Below are 13,609 nucleotides of genomic sequence, written 5' to 3' on the forward strand. Positions count from 1 at the left end.
TCCTGCCTCTGTCTCCTGAGTGTTGGACGACATGCCTGGGCCAACAGGCTTGAGTTGGCATCTTTATTTCTGATGAATTCTCTGTTCCCAGCAGTTTTTTGTTGTTGTTGTTGTTGTTGTTTTTGTTTTTTTCAAGACAAGGTTTCTCTGTGTAGCCTTGGCTATCCTGGACTCACTTTGTAGACCAGGCTGGCCTCGAACTCACAGCGATCCAACTACCTCTGCCTCCCGAGGGCTGGGATTAAAGGCGTGTGCGCCACCGCGCCGGGCTCCCAGCACAGTTTTTAACAACCTCCCATATCCTCCATAGATGTTGCTCTCTGATTCAGTGCCAAGACTGAACAGGACGCAGGGATGAGAAGGGAGACAGGCAGAGAAATGCCAGTGTATCCCAGGGTGGCAGCTCAAACCACGAGGACAACCAAAAGAATATGTGTATGTGAAGCCAGTAAGTAATTTGCATAACATTTACATTCTGTCCCTCAGGTTATCCTGGAGCCAAAAGAGGAAGTGAGGAGTCCAAAGCAATATAGCAATACAAAGTAACTAAGTCAAGTGACCCAACCCTGGAGGTGAAACATTTTAATCCACCTAGCACTTAACACTGCACAGGGAGTCACTGCTCCCAGAGGTTCCTTCCAGGTCAAAGGAAGTTCCAGAAATATCTAGAGTTACTGGTCCCCGGCCTGTGAGATCAGAGGTAAGTAGGCAGAAAAACGGGTGCCATCCTGTCACTCATAGATCCAGCTCTGAGCACAGCTCTTGTAATCCACCAGCTCCTCCGGCTGAAACCACAAGCTGATCTCCTTCTCTGCACTCTCCACAGAATCACTGCCGTGGATGATGTTCCTGGGTGGGAGAGAGGCGGGATGGTTACCAAACCGGGAAAGATGACCCTGGCCGCAGCACCCACTGCTGATAGTCAATACCATGGCAGCGGAGAGGCCAGAGTCCCGAGTGCCTTAGGACACTGTGAAAGGAAACAGCGAAAGGATGACTTCCTGTGCGCGGCCCTCCCAGAAACACTGACACCAGAGTGTCAGCCTCAGAGAGATAAAGACAAGCAAACACGGGGACCCTCCAAGTCAGCTTCCATCTTCAGTGGCAGGAAGACAGAATTCCCATTTAAAAGTGACCTGAAACTGGTACAGTGCCAGCACAGGGAGAGGAGGGAGGGAAAGAAAGAGAGAGAGAGAGAGAGAGAGAGAGAGAGAGAGAGAGATTGGTTGATTTTAAAGGATAACCTCAGCTCCATAACCTACTTGAGACATCATCTCAAAAAACAACTAAATTGGGGCAGAAGAGATGGCTCAGTGGTTAAGAACACTGACTACTCCACCAGAGGACCTGGGTGTAGTTCCCAGCGCCCACATGGGGCTCACTGTGTCTGTAACTCCACAATGCCCTGTTCCAGCCTCCTGAGACACCAGACAGGAAAGTGGTACACAAACACATATGCAGGCAAACTAGCCACATAAAGGAAAAGTGAAAAATAAAATACTTTAAAAGCCAAAATAAAATAAGTTGACCTGCAGATGGCATCGTGTGTATTTCTAGCCTCAGTGGCCCAAATTCTAGTGGCAACTAACTTGGATTTGGGGAAAGGGTGAAAAACATCAGTTCTCACCTGCCAACTTGGATGCAGAAGTCTCCTCGGATGGTCCCAGGCTTGGAGTCTGCGGGGTTGGTCTCTCCCAGCATCACCCGGCCCGTCTTCACAACATTCAGCCCCTCCCAGACCTCCAACGACAAGAGGAGAAAACAACAGTAGAAAACCTGGCATCTCACGATTCACAGGAAAAGGCTCCTGAACAGAGCTCTCCCATTCCCGAGGCAGACAGTGCCTGCTTGTTCCAGTACCAGGGATGTAGACCACTTGCCCCTTCCATCTTCCCAAGGCCCATTCAGATCCGTTCACATGGCAGCCACGACCTTTTTAAAAGGTAGTCCAGGACAGCCAAGGCTACACAGCCAAGGCTACCCTGTCTCGAAAAACCAAAAAAATAAAAAAATAAAAGGTAAATATTGCCACTGAGGTAATCTCACCACTCCAGAGGTTCGGGCAGGTGGATCCTGGCAAAGCCACCCTGATCTACAGAGAGTTCCAAGGTACAGCCAGGGCTACCTAGAAAGAGCCTGTGTTGGAGACCCCAAGATATGAGAGTCATAGGATACCTGCCAAGGAAAGCTGCATATGGGGTGTGGAACTGGCTCAAACAGAAGTGTGTTGCAGTCAATAAAACTAAAAGGAACAGGAGATCTAAAGAGCACTTTGACAGCGGACACGGAGGTGCAGAGTTTGGAGTTTGCCCTGTTGGTTCTAGGTCTTGCTTTAGTCCAGTGTTTCCCCACTAGGCTCCTTTCCTTCCTTTTGGAATGGTAATGTATATTCTTGGGGGTTGGTCTGGTGCTCTATATATACAAATGCTGCACTCTAGGCCCCAAGACCTGGTTGCATTGTCAGGTACTCTGAACAATGCTGTGTAAACTTTGCTCCCCAATTATCTCTGGTTAATAAAAGAAGCTGGGCAGTCTGTAGTTGGGCAGAAGAGAGGTAGGCAAAGCATCCATTCCTGGGTTTGGGGTCTCGGGTAGGGAGCATGAGGCAGAGAAGAAGAAAGGAAGAGAGAGAGAGAAAGGGCACGGCCTGATGGAGCAGATGCATCCAAGACAGGTCCAATATTGGCAAGTAACTGGGGGCATGTGGCTGGGAAGTAGCCAGACTAGCTTAGAGGATTAGAATAAAGCCTATCTGCCCAGTTACTGAGCCTAAAGCAAATTAATAAACCTACTAAGTCTCTGTGTCTTTTATTTGGGAGCTAGAGTGAATGAACAGAATCCCCCTCAAATATAAATTATCATCAACATATGCTATGTCATTGTATGTTGAAAGTATGTGATCTGCTTTTTGATTTTGATTTTGCAGGGGATGACAGTTAAGATACTACCTTGAGTCTCAGAAGAGACTGTGGACTTCTAAACACTGTTGAGGCTGTGATATCTAAAGTTGGACTAAATACATTTCTGCATTATGTTATGGCTACAAGCCTATGGGGACCAGGAAGTGGAATGTGGTAGTTTGAATAAGAATGGCCTCTACAGGCTCACTTCTTTTTTTTTTTTAAAGATTTATTTATTATGTATACAGTATGCATCAGATCTCATTATAGATGGTTGTGAGCCACCATGTGGTTGCTGGGAATTGAACTCAGGACCCCGGGAAGAGCAGTCAGTGCTCTTAACCGCTGAGCCATCTCTCCAGGCCCTAGGCTCACTTCTTAAGAATTAAGAGGTGTGGCCTTGGGGCTGGGGAGATGGCTCAGGGGTTAAGAGCATTGGCTGTTCTTCCTAAGGCCCTAAGTTCAATTCCCAGCAACCACATGGAGGTTCACAACCATCTATAATGAGATCTGGTGCCCTCTTCTGGCAAGCAGGCACACAATGAGGCACCATGTTGTATAAATAATTGATTAAAAAAAGTAGTGTGACCTTGTTGGGGTCGGTGTGGCCTCCTTAGGAGGAAACGTGTCACTGGGACTGGGCTTTGAAGTTTAAAAACTTAAGCTAGGCCCAGTGACTCCCTGTTGCCTTCAGATCTGGGTCTGGAACTCTCGGCTATTTCCCTAGCACCGTGTCTGCTTGCCTGCCATGATTATGGACTAAACCACTGAAACTGTAAGCAAGGCCTCATTAAATGTTTTCTTCATAAGAGTTGCCATGGTCATGGTGTCTCATCATAGTAATAGAACATCAACTAAGACAGACTCTGTCTCAAAAAAACAAAATAAATAAGATGCTAAATATGGTACCTCCCATAACTTCCCAGCACTGGTGCCATAATTGCATAGTCCTGACATCACGTGGTCCCTGATCACTTCTCATCCTATCTTCCTTCTTACCACCATCCATCCCAACCTGCCTTCTGTGTCTGGCATGGGGATCCTAATACACTGTAAGTAGAAGAGTCAAAAGCTCCAGCGAGCCTAGGCTGCCTGAGGCCAGCCTGAGCAACACAGTGAATTCTACTACACACTAAGACCTTGTCTCAATAAACCATTTTTAAAAAGAACGAAAACAGACACCTATTTTGTTTCATAAAGGAGCCTGGCATGGATATAGCAAGATCCTTCTTTTTTCTTTTTTCTTTTTTTTTTTTTTTTGTTTTATAGGGGTTTGTTTTGGTTTGGTTTTAGAGACAGGGTTTCTCTGTGTAACAGCTCTGGCTGTCTTGAAACTTACTCTGTAGACCAGGCTGGCCTCGAACTCACGGAAATCCACCTGCCTCTGCCTCCCAAGTGCTGGGATTAAAGGCGTGTGCCACCACCGCCCGGCTGCAAGCTCCTTCTTGCATAAATCAGTGGTTCTCAACCTTGCTAATGCTGCAACCCTTTAATACAGTTCCTCATGTTGTCATGACCCCCAACCATAAAATTATCTTCATTGCTCTTTCATAAGTGTAATTTTTCTATGGTTATGAATCATAGTGTAAATATCTGTGTTTTCTAGTCATCTTGGGCATCCCACAGGTTGAGAACCAAAGAATTATGTGGTACTGCAATAAACCAAGTTCCCTGTGTTCCAGGTCTCCCAATGCAGGTCAGCTTGCCAAGCATATGTGCATTTTCTTCAGTGGACCAGAGAGCCAGTACCCCTCCTAACTGGCTACCCCACCAGCCTGCTTCCTCTGCAACCAAGAAGACCTGGCACCCAACACAGGAAATGCCATATTCACTCTGCTCAACTCCCAAATGAGTCATTCCCATCAATATCCCACACAGACACACTCACCATAGCAACCACTGGTCCTGAGTGCATGTATTTCACCAGGCCGGAGAAGAAGGGGCGGTCCTTCAGGTCAATGTAGTGCTCCTTGAGAAGGTTCTCTGAAGCCTGGGACAGAACAGACAGTGAGAACTAGCCCAGGCCCCTAAGAACCTGTAGTCAAGTTTCTTCCCCCATCCTTCCTGCCGCTCGAAACCCCAGCTCACAGCCAGCTGATCAGTTATAACCAGATTCATCCTCTACAGCACCAGAGGACAGCAGTGACAGCCACAAAGCACTTCTGAATTTCTTTTTTTTTTAATGTTTTTTAATATATTTTATTAATTTATTCATATTACATCTCAATTGTTATCCCATCCCTTGTATCCTCCCATTCCTCCCTACTTCTGAATTTCTAATGCCGCGGAATAAAAAACTTAGAACCAATCCAACCATCTGAGTGTGACACTGAGCCTGAATTCCCAGCATTTGAAAGACAAAAATAGGAAGACCACAACTGTAAGACCACCCTGGGCTACAAAGCTAGACCCTGTCTCTAATAACAACCCAGGGTTAGAAAGGAAAAGTAACAGTACCATGACTTCTTGTTCCCAGTAAACACCTCAATTAAATGTTAAATGGGAACAAAGGGAGTCTCCGTATCAAATGAGCAGTAGACTGCACCTGGCCATCTCCCAAGGACACCTAACATGACTTATTCAAAGGATTAAGATCCAATGTCCGAGTCCTTTCTAGAGGTACCTACCTATAAACTACCTAAAAGTACATGACACCTAGCAATAAATAATATTGCTAAAGAATGGATGAGATGTGCAGGAGAGATGTCTCAAGTGGTTAAAAGTAGCCGGGCGTGGTGGCACACGCCTTTAATCCCAGCACTCGGGAGGCAGAGGCAGGCGGATCACTGTGAGTTCGAGGCCAGTCTGGTCTACAAAGTGAGTCCAGGACAGCCAAGGCTACAGAGAGACCCTGTCTCGAAAAACCAAAAAAAAAAAAACCAAAGTGGTTAAAAGTATCAGCTGCCCATCGAGAGGACCCAAGTTCAATTCCCAGCACATCCACACGACACTTTACAACCATCTGCAAGCAGTTCAGAGGGACCCAATGCCTTCCCACCTCCACAGGCACCAGGCACAAAAGTGGTGCACAGACACACATGCAGGCAAAACACTCATGAGTACAAAAATGTCTAAATATATATATACTTTTTTAAAGAATGAGTGAGAGCTGGGTGCGCTATCACAGGCCTGTAATCCCAGCACTCAGAGTCAGAACCAGGAAGGTCAAGAAATCCACAAGCCATCTTAGTCACATAATAAAATTTGAGGCCAGCCTTAGCAACATCAAGTCCTACCTCAGTGAGGAGGCTTGGAGGAGAAGGAGGAGGAGGGACAAAAAAAGAGAGGAAGAGAATTAAACACTCACATTGCAAGGCTGGCGTGTGGGAACAAATCGAGTTAACCACAGAGCAAACCACCTTCGGAGTTCCAACTCAGCCTGGCTGGGCACTCTCTTTGCCTCTGCATCTACACAGCAAGGGGCTAGCAGTTCCCCTTGGGTTTTTTTTTGTTGTTGTTTGGTTGGTTTGGTTTGGTTTTGGTTTTGGTTTTTCGAGACGGTTTCTCTGTGGTGCCTTGGCCATCCTGGACTCACTTTGTAGACCAGGCTGGCCTCGAACTCACAGCGATCCGCCTGCCTCTGCCTCCCGAGTGCTGGGATTAAAGGCGTGCACCACCACGCCCAGCTTCCCCTTGGTTTTTATACTTCCGCACAACTACATCATACAAAGCTGCACAACCGCCACTTTAGGGATATGCATAGGCCAAGATTAGCTGACAAAAAGCACATTCATCTGGGTGATGGCTGCTGCACGCCTTTAATTCCAGCACTAGGGAGGCAGAGGCAGGCAGATCTCTGTGAGGCCAGTCTGGTCTACAGAGCGAGTTCCAGGACAGCCAGGGACACACAAACACAGAGAAACCCTGTCTCAAAAACAAACAAAAAGCACACTCACAATACCCTATCCTTCAGCCACTGGTTGGTCGTCAGTTGCTAAAGCAAACTTGGACAAACCAGAGTGCAGTCTGCCCGGGCGTGTGTTAGCGGGTACGTCCAGCTAACACACGCGGACTCCACTCTCCCTTCCCGTGTCACACGTTCAATGCTGTTAACTGGTTCCAATGATCTTCAGCCTGCAAAACCGACCACATGCTTTTCATCAGGGGTAGGGAAGCCCTAGGCTTCCCTTTGTCCCTTGAGTCCATAGCAGATGAACAGGCCTCCAGAGTCTTGGCAGTATCTCTTCCTCCGTTCTTTACCAAACCTATTTCCTCAACAGAAATGCCAGGGCAAGAGAGAAAAATGTACTCGGGGGGCCAGAGAGACTCAAGCCACAGTGCCGGCCGCTTCACTGTATGTGTTACCAGGCACCTGATCTGACCTCCTTACGTCTGAGTTTTCCTAGCAACTATGAGGACAAATCTAAGTATCTCTCAGACCTGTCATGAAAGAAGAAACCATGTTCTTAGCATATACTATTGAGCTTGATGAACGGCTGGTTCATTTCATTGCATCTCTAGGGTGGAAATGACTGTGCAAGTCCACGCCTGGCTCGTATTATTCCACCATGCCCTCCCCTCAGCATTAACAACAGTTGATTCCTTATACTAAATACATATATATAATAAAACTGGTTACTGAAGAGATGGCTCAGCGGACTGTCCTTGCAGAGGTCCTGAGCTTGGTTCCCAGCATCCATATCCGGTGGCTCACAACTTGTAACCCCAGTTCCATGGGTTCTGATACCAGCTTCTGCCTCCACATGTGCCTGCACACACAGGTTTCAGCCTAGCCAAGGGTACACAGTGAGACCCTGTCTCAAAAAAAACAGCAAAATAATAACAATAAAAAAAATTAGGCCGGGCGTGGTGGCGCACACCTTTAATCCCAGCACTCGGGAGGCAGAGGCAGGCGGATCGCTGTGAGTTCGAGGCCAGCCTGGTCTACAAAGTCAGTCCAGGACAGCCAAGGCTACACAGAAAAACTGTCTCGAAAAACCAAAAAAAGAAAGAAAAAAAATGACAAATCAAATTAAATTTGAAATGCACTAGGAGCCAAAATTATATCGCTTTAATGGAAAAAAATATATTGTCCCCCTAATATAGTTGCACTGGGAATTAGCATTCACTTTCATAGATTTGTCTGAAGAAGGTTCTTGGCCAATCAGTCCTTGGTATTTATTGGAATATTGTCACTTGAGTGCATGGCTCATGCACATAATCCCAGCACTTAGGATGATTGAAAGGGAGGATCCTGAGCGTTCCAGACCAGCTGTGCCAAATATAGGAATATCTATTTTATAGGTATATTAGAATTGTTTCTGTTCTCTGTTCTGTCAGGAGTACCCCACAAGCAGTTTTCTCCCGCAGAGTCCCATGGACCACGCCTGACTCATGTGAGGCACCATCAGGTAGTAATTACTAAAGCGCAGACGGTCTTCCTGACAACCTGTTCCAAGGGTCGGGTGGAGGGCTTGGGAAGATCGCCCCTAAAATTATCTGCTTAGGAGGCTAAAGACCAAGCGCTCACAACACCCAGAGCTGACTCAGAAATTACAGCTCTGCAGTAGTACGTGGGGTTGCGTGTTGTTAGGGAGGAAAGAGAAACTTTTTTTTTTTTGAGACAGGGTTTCTCTGTTGTAGCCTTGGCTGTCCTAGACTCACTTTGTAGACCAGGCTGGCCTCAAACTCACAGCAATCCACCTGCCTCTGCCTCCCGAGGGCTGGGATTAAACGTGTGCGCCACCACCGCCTGGCAAAATAGACTATTTTTGAAAGCCCCAAATGACTTGGTTTGTTCCAAGACTCAGCCACCATGCTTAGTCACTGAGAGGTTTTTAGGCTCCAAGACACCTTCCCTCCATGGAGACGTCTAGACAGGAGACAAGACACAGCAGAAGAAGCTCTCCAGGGTCCCACTCAGCTCCAAAGCTTCGAACCAGGAAGAGCAGGGTCTACTCACCTGTATAAACTTCAAGCCAACGAGGCGGAACCCCTTCTGCTCGAAGCGCTTGATGATCTCCCCCACGAGCCCCCGCTGGACACCATCAGGCTTGATGGCAATGAAGGTACGCTCACTGGTGGCCATGGTCCTGGGGACAGGCAAAACGGAAATGAAAGGGACCGTTGTGATCATCCTTCTCTCAGGAAGATTACTCCCATAAAACTGGCTTTAATCCATTACGTCTACCCCAAGTCTCTCTAGTAAAATCCCAATCCCTGCCCAGCTCACTCACCAGTGAATTAATAACATCCTGAAGTGGGGAAGGGCTCAAACATAGAAACTGTAATGTCTGTTCTATTTGATTTAATACTAAGCTCCTATTGAGCTTTGCCTCTGTCCTTAATACCGTGATTGGGACAAAGGGAGGGGACGTAAAAAGACACCACTTTTTCTAGTAATACAAGTTAGGGGAAACTGCACTGATGTGTTTTTTTCCTAGTGAAAGCTGCATCTGGTACGAGACAATTTGACCTACGACATTAGAACTAGCAAGAGCTTTAGAAAATACATGTCATGACAGTCATTTTCATTTTACAAAAAATGAGGCTGCCCAGCCCTGTGCAATTTGGGATCCATCTTAGGACCTAGTGAGAAAAAAAAAAAAACCAAGCCTGAGGATGCATGCCAGTAATCCCACCACTAGCAAGGCTAAGGCGAAAGGACAGAGAAGTGCAGGCCAGCCTGGGCAATGCAAGAGTCTGACTCCAAAACAGAAAAGAAAAAAATAAAACAAAATAAAATAAACAAGAAAACAGAGCTGAGTGTAGGGCACATGTCAATGACCCCAACCTGAACTGAGCTATATAAGACTCTGGCTCAAAAACCAAAACAAGAAAAATAAACAAACAAACCACTAACTCTGACCCATCATGGATGGGGTAGGAACTAGGAAGGCCCAAGGCCTTAATCCTGACTGGGGAGAGACTGGCAATTAACAGGTGGGGGGCGTGGGTGTGGGTGTGTCAGTTTCTTCAAGAGTTAAGCAGTGGGCAAACTGTCCATGCTCCATCAAATAACTCCTAACTCCTCCATGCATCAAGCAAGCAACTCTAATTACACACACACACACACACACACACACACACACACACACACACACACACGGAAAAAATATAAAAGACATAGGTAGGAGGCGGCTTGTGGGAACAAGCAAGACGAGAGTATAAAGGGAGGGGTGAAATGACTAAATACATTACAGACATGTATATAATTGACAGGAAATAAAAGGATAAAAAATTTGAGAGTCGAGGCCCGCCTGGTCTACAAACCAAGTTCAGGACAGCCAGGGCAACACAGAAAGACCCTGTTTTGAAAAACAAAAACAAAACAAACAAAAAATTGAAAAATCCGAGCTGGCCTTTAATCCCAGCACTCTGGAAGGCAGAGGCAAGCAGGTCGCTGTGAGTTCGAGGCCAGCCTGATCTACAAAGTGAGTCCAGGTCAGCCAAGGCTACACAGAGAGACCCTGTCTCAAAAAAAAAAAAAGTCCATTATGTAAGAATAATGTACTAGGGGAGAAAATACAGTGAGTATTGTGACTGACCAGTGAAAAGTGGACTATAAGAGGACCATAGCATGCTACCAGCGTGGACCATCATCCAGGAAGGAAGACACCAGGAGAGCATCCATTTCCGGGGAACACAGTCTCACAAGATGAAAGGAGGCTCCACCTTGAAAGACAATACCTAAGAGGACACCAACACCGGCTCCTGGCTCTGCCTTTCTGAACCTGGCTTAACCTCTAATTTTACACCTTAAGAATGGGGCTGAGGCAGCTGGACGGTTCAGTGGGCAGAGGTTTTTGTACCACAAACCTGAGTTTGACCCCTTAAGCCCTCTCCACAAAACTGTCTTCTGGGGTTCCTGTGTGTGCTCAAGGCACGCATGCACAAGAACACACAAATAATAAAGTCTTTTAATGATCATTTTTGTTGGTGTCCTACTCTCCTTTCCTGCAGAAAGAGTTGATTTCCTCCAGCACCTGTCTTTGATACCAAGCCACAGAGCCCCGCAGTCAGTGAGAGCAAAGATCGCACGGCAATCACGCCTTCCAAAGGGAGACAGACAGAACCCACGGACTGGCGGAAGAATCTCTGAAGGAACGTGGAGCAAGCATAGATCCCTCAGAAACGGCCTACCGTGACACAAACAGACCCTATGAAGCCCCCTGCACACAGATCACACTCACACTCGCCACACCCACCCCCAACCCCACCCCGCCCTCCCCACCCCGGCCATTCATTCAGCAAGCAATGCCCGTGTACCAGCTCTGTGCCCCCAGCACCGGACTGGAAGGAGAAGATGGCACAGCCCTGCCCAGAAAAGCTGACAGGAACTGCAGCCACGGACAAAGGCGAGCCCACGTGGCGTGTCAAGCTGACAGGTCCGTACCTGTCCGCAGCCAACCCTGCGACCTTCCTCAACACCTCTCGAACGTTGCACCCTTTATTTATTTAACGCCCACCTCCCCCTCCACCCACCTTAGGCCCTCACCCTGTTTCCTTCCCCCCTCAGCACCCGAACCCCTCTCACCCCCTTCAGAAGCCAGGTCTTTAACTCCGGCTGCCCGCACCGGAAACGCGCCCCCCGGCCTCACGTGGTTCCCCGCAGCTGCTCTCACGGAACCTTTTCGTAGAGTTTCGTTTCAGGAGAGCCTTTTTGGCGGAACGCCGCCCGTTCCCGCTTCCTCCAGTGTGTAGGATGTTATTCTAGGGAGCACCCTTTCAGTGCTTAACTTCCGACGATGGGTGTGGTGGTAGGGGTGTTGGTTTTTGGTTTTGGGTGTTTTTTTTTTTTTTCCAGCTGGCGGCCATCTTTTGTTCCTTTCCTAGCGCCGTGTGACTCACTTCCTTCGTTCCCGAGAAAATTTGGTTTCCCGAGAGGTGGCGCTCACACTGCATGAAGTCACAAGTAGAGCTTCAGTACCCGCGTCGATCCGATCCGCCTGCCTTCGTCCTGTCAAGCAACAAACGTACTGAATACTGTGTGTACTGAATATTATGTCCTAGAACCTAGGAATAAAGCAGTAAGCCCACTCGGGGCTTCATGTAGGTTTGAGAATTGGAACCAAAAAAGAAAAAAGAAAGAAAATTTATAGTAAATGCACAGTGTTATGTAAGTGCTGTGAAGAAAAAACAGCAGTGGGGAGAGGCGCATACGGTTGGGAAATCTCTGCAGAACTGATAATCAAATAGACCTACATGAAGTTTAGTTATAAAGGAGCAAGCCTATTATTACCTGAGAGCCGAGAATTATAGTGATTACTGGATAGTAGGGAACGCACAAGGAGGACTTTTGTTGTTGTTGTTGTTGTTGTTGTTGTTGTTTGCAAGGTCTTACTATGTAGTCCTGGCTGTCCTGGAACTAGCTGCATACACCTGGCCTCAACTTCACAGAGATTCCCCCTGCCTCTGCCTCCTGAGTGCTGGAATTAATGGCATAAGCCACCACATCCGGTATTTTTATTATATATTTATGCGTAGACCAGTTTCTGTGTATGAGGTGGTCAGGGGGGTGTCAGATCCCCTGGAGCTAGAGTTGTGAATGGTCTGATGTGAATGCCAGGAATCCAACTTGGGTCCTCAGCAAGAACAGTATGTGCTCCATAACCACTGGACCATTTCTCCAGCCCAGATCATGTGTGTGTGCATACACACACACACACACACACACACACACACACACATATATACTTTTTTTTTTTTTTAATGAAGTAGAGACTGGGGTTTTGCTCAATGAAAAAGGCCTTGCCTTGATGGATTCACCGTGCTGGGAACAATGTGGCATCAAGACTTACAGGCCACCCAGGTGACAGAGAAAATGTGTCCCTTAAAAAACAAAAACAGAGGCAGGTGGATGTCTGTGAGTTCGAGACCAGCCTGGTCTACAAAATGACTCTAGGACAGCCAAGGCTACACAGAGAAACCCTGTCTCAAAAAAACAAAAACAAAACAAACAATAAATAACCCGTGGGAGCACAAGGCAGGCAGAATATCAGGCAAGCCTGATCTATTTTTACCACAACGCAGTAAAAGCTTTTCTCAAAAAACAGAAACAAGAAGTCAAACACACACACACACACACACACACACACACACACAGAGTCCAGTAACAAAATGGGCAAAAGACAAGAATAGACATTTCACCGGCCGAATGTACAGAGGGAGAGGGAGGAAAGAGAAGGGCTACTGTTATAGCTCAGTAGGTAGAGTGTTTGCTTAGCATGCACAAGGTCCTGGGTTCAATTCCCAGCATCACCTAAACTGGGTATAGTGATCACTATATGAATACATGCCTGTAATCCCAGCACTTCTAAGGTAGGTGCAGGAAGATCAGAGTTCAAGGTCATCCTTAGCTACACAATGAGTGTGAAGTCAGCCTAGACTGCTTGAGACTGACTAAAAATAAAAAATAAAAAATAAAAAAAAAGCAAATACCAGACACGGTGGCTCATACCTGTAATCTCGGCACCTTCAAGGCTGAGGAAAGAGGGATCAACCTTGAATTCAAAGCCAGTCTTGTATATGTAGAGATTTCCAGACCAGCAGAGAGAAAGAGAGATGTTCAACTGTATCAACCATTAGCCATTAGAGAAATAATAATTAAAACCATGATGAGATTTCAGTACATTTATAAAAATGCTGAAGTAGAGTATAGAGTGACTACTCTCAGCTTTTGGAAAGCCACCTGGAGAGGACCGAAAGTTCAAGGCCAGCCCGGACAGCAAGAACTTGTCTTAGAGCTAGGTATAATAAGGCAGGCAGAT

The 13,609-nt window shown here is 46.9% G+C and overlaps 1 protein-coding gene across 3 annotated transcripts; it reads right to left on the reverse strand.

Moving 5' to 3' along the window:
* Nucleotides 1-567: 567 nt before the first annotated feature.
* Nucleotides 568-11,585, reverse strand: LOC311609894 (nucleoside diphosphate kinase A). 3 transcript variants are annotated; one of them, XM_084803348.1, is made up of 5 exons: nt 11,377-11,585; nt 8,803-8,932; nt 4,789-4,890; nt 1,628-1,740; nt 568-849 (listed from the first exon to the last, which is right to left on the reverse strand). In XM_084803348.1, exons 2-5 carry the CDS (start codon nt 8,926-8,928, stop codon nt 732-734), a joined length of 459 nt encoding a protein of 152 aa, XP_084659474.1. In that variant the 5' UTR covers nt 8,929-8,932; nt 11,377-11,585; the 3' UTR covers nt 568-731. The 3 variants fall into 3 exon arrangements, with proteins under 3 accessions (XP_084659474.1, XP_084659475.1, XP_084659476.1); XM_084803349.1 differs by lacking the exon at nt 11,377-11,585 and adding an exon at nt 11,236-11,356; XM_084803350.1 differs by lacking the exon at nt 11,377-11,585 and adding an exon at nt 11,109-11,240.
* Nucleotides 11,586-13,609: the final 2,024 nt, after the last annotated feature.

The sequence above is a fragment of the Acomys minous genome (assembly GCF_964271855.1).
Source record: "Acomys minous genome assembly, chromosome: 12".
Lineage (NCBI taxonomy): Eukaryota > Metazoa > Chordata > Mammalia > Rodentia > Muridae > Acomys > Acomys minous.

Coding starts and splice junctions, on each gene's coding strand:
- LOC311609894 (XM_084803348.1), bottom strand. CDS start 8,928: ATGGCCACCAGTGAGCGTACCTTCATTGCCATCAAGCCTGATGGTGTC. Junction 1,741..4,788: donor CAGGACCAGTGGTTGCTATG/GTGAGTGTGTCT, acceptor TTGTCGTTGGAG/GTCTGGGAGGGGCTGAATGT. Junction 850..1,627: donor TTCTGCATCCAAGTTGGCAG/GTGAGAACTGAT, acceptor TCTCCCACCCAG/GAACATCATCCACGGCAGTG.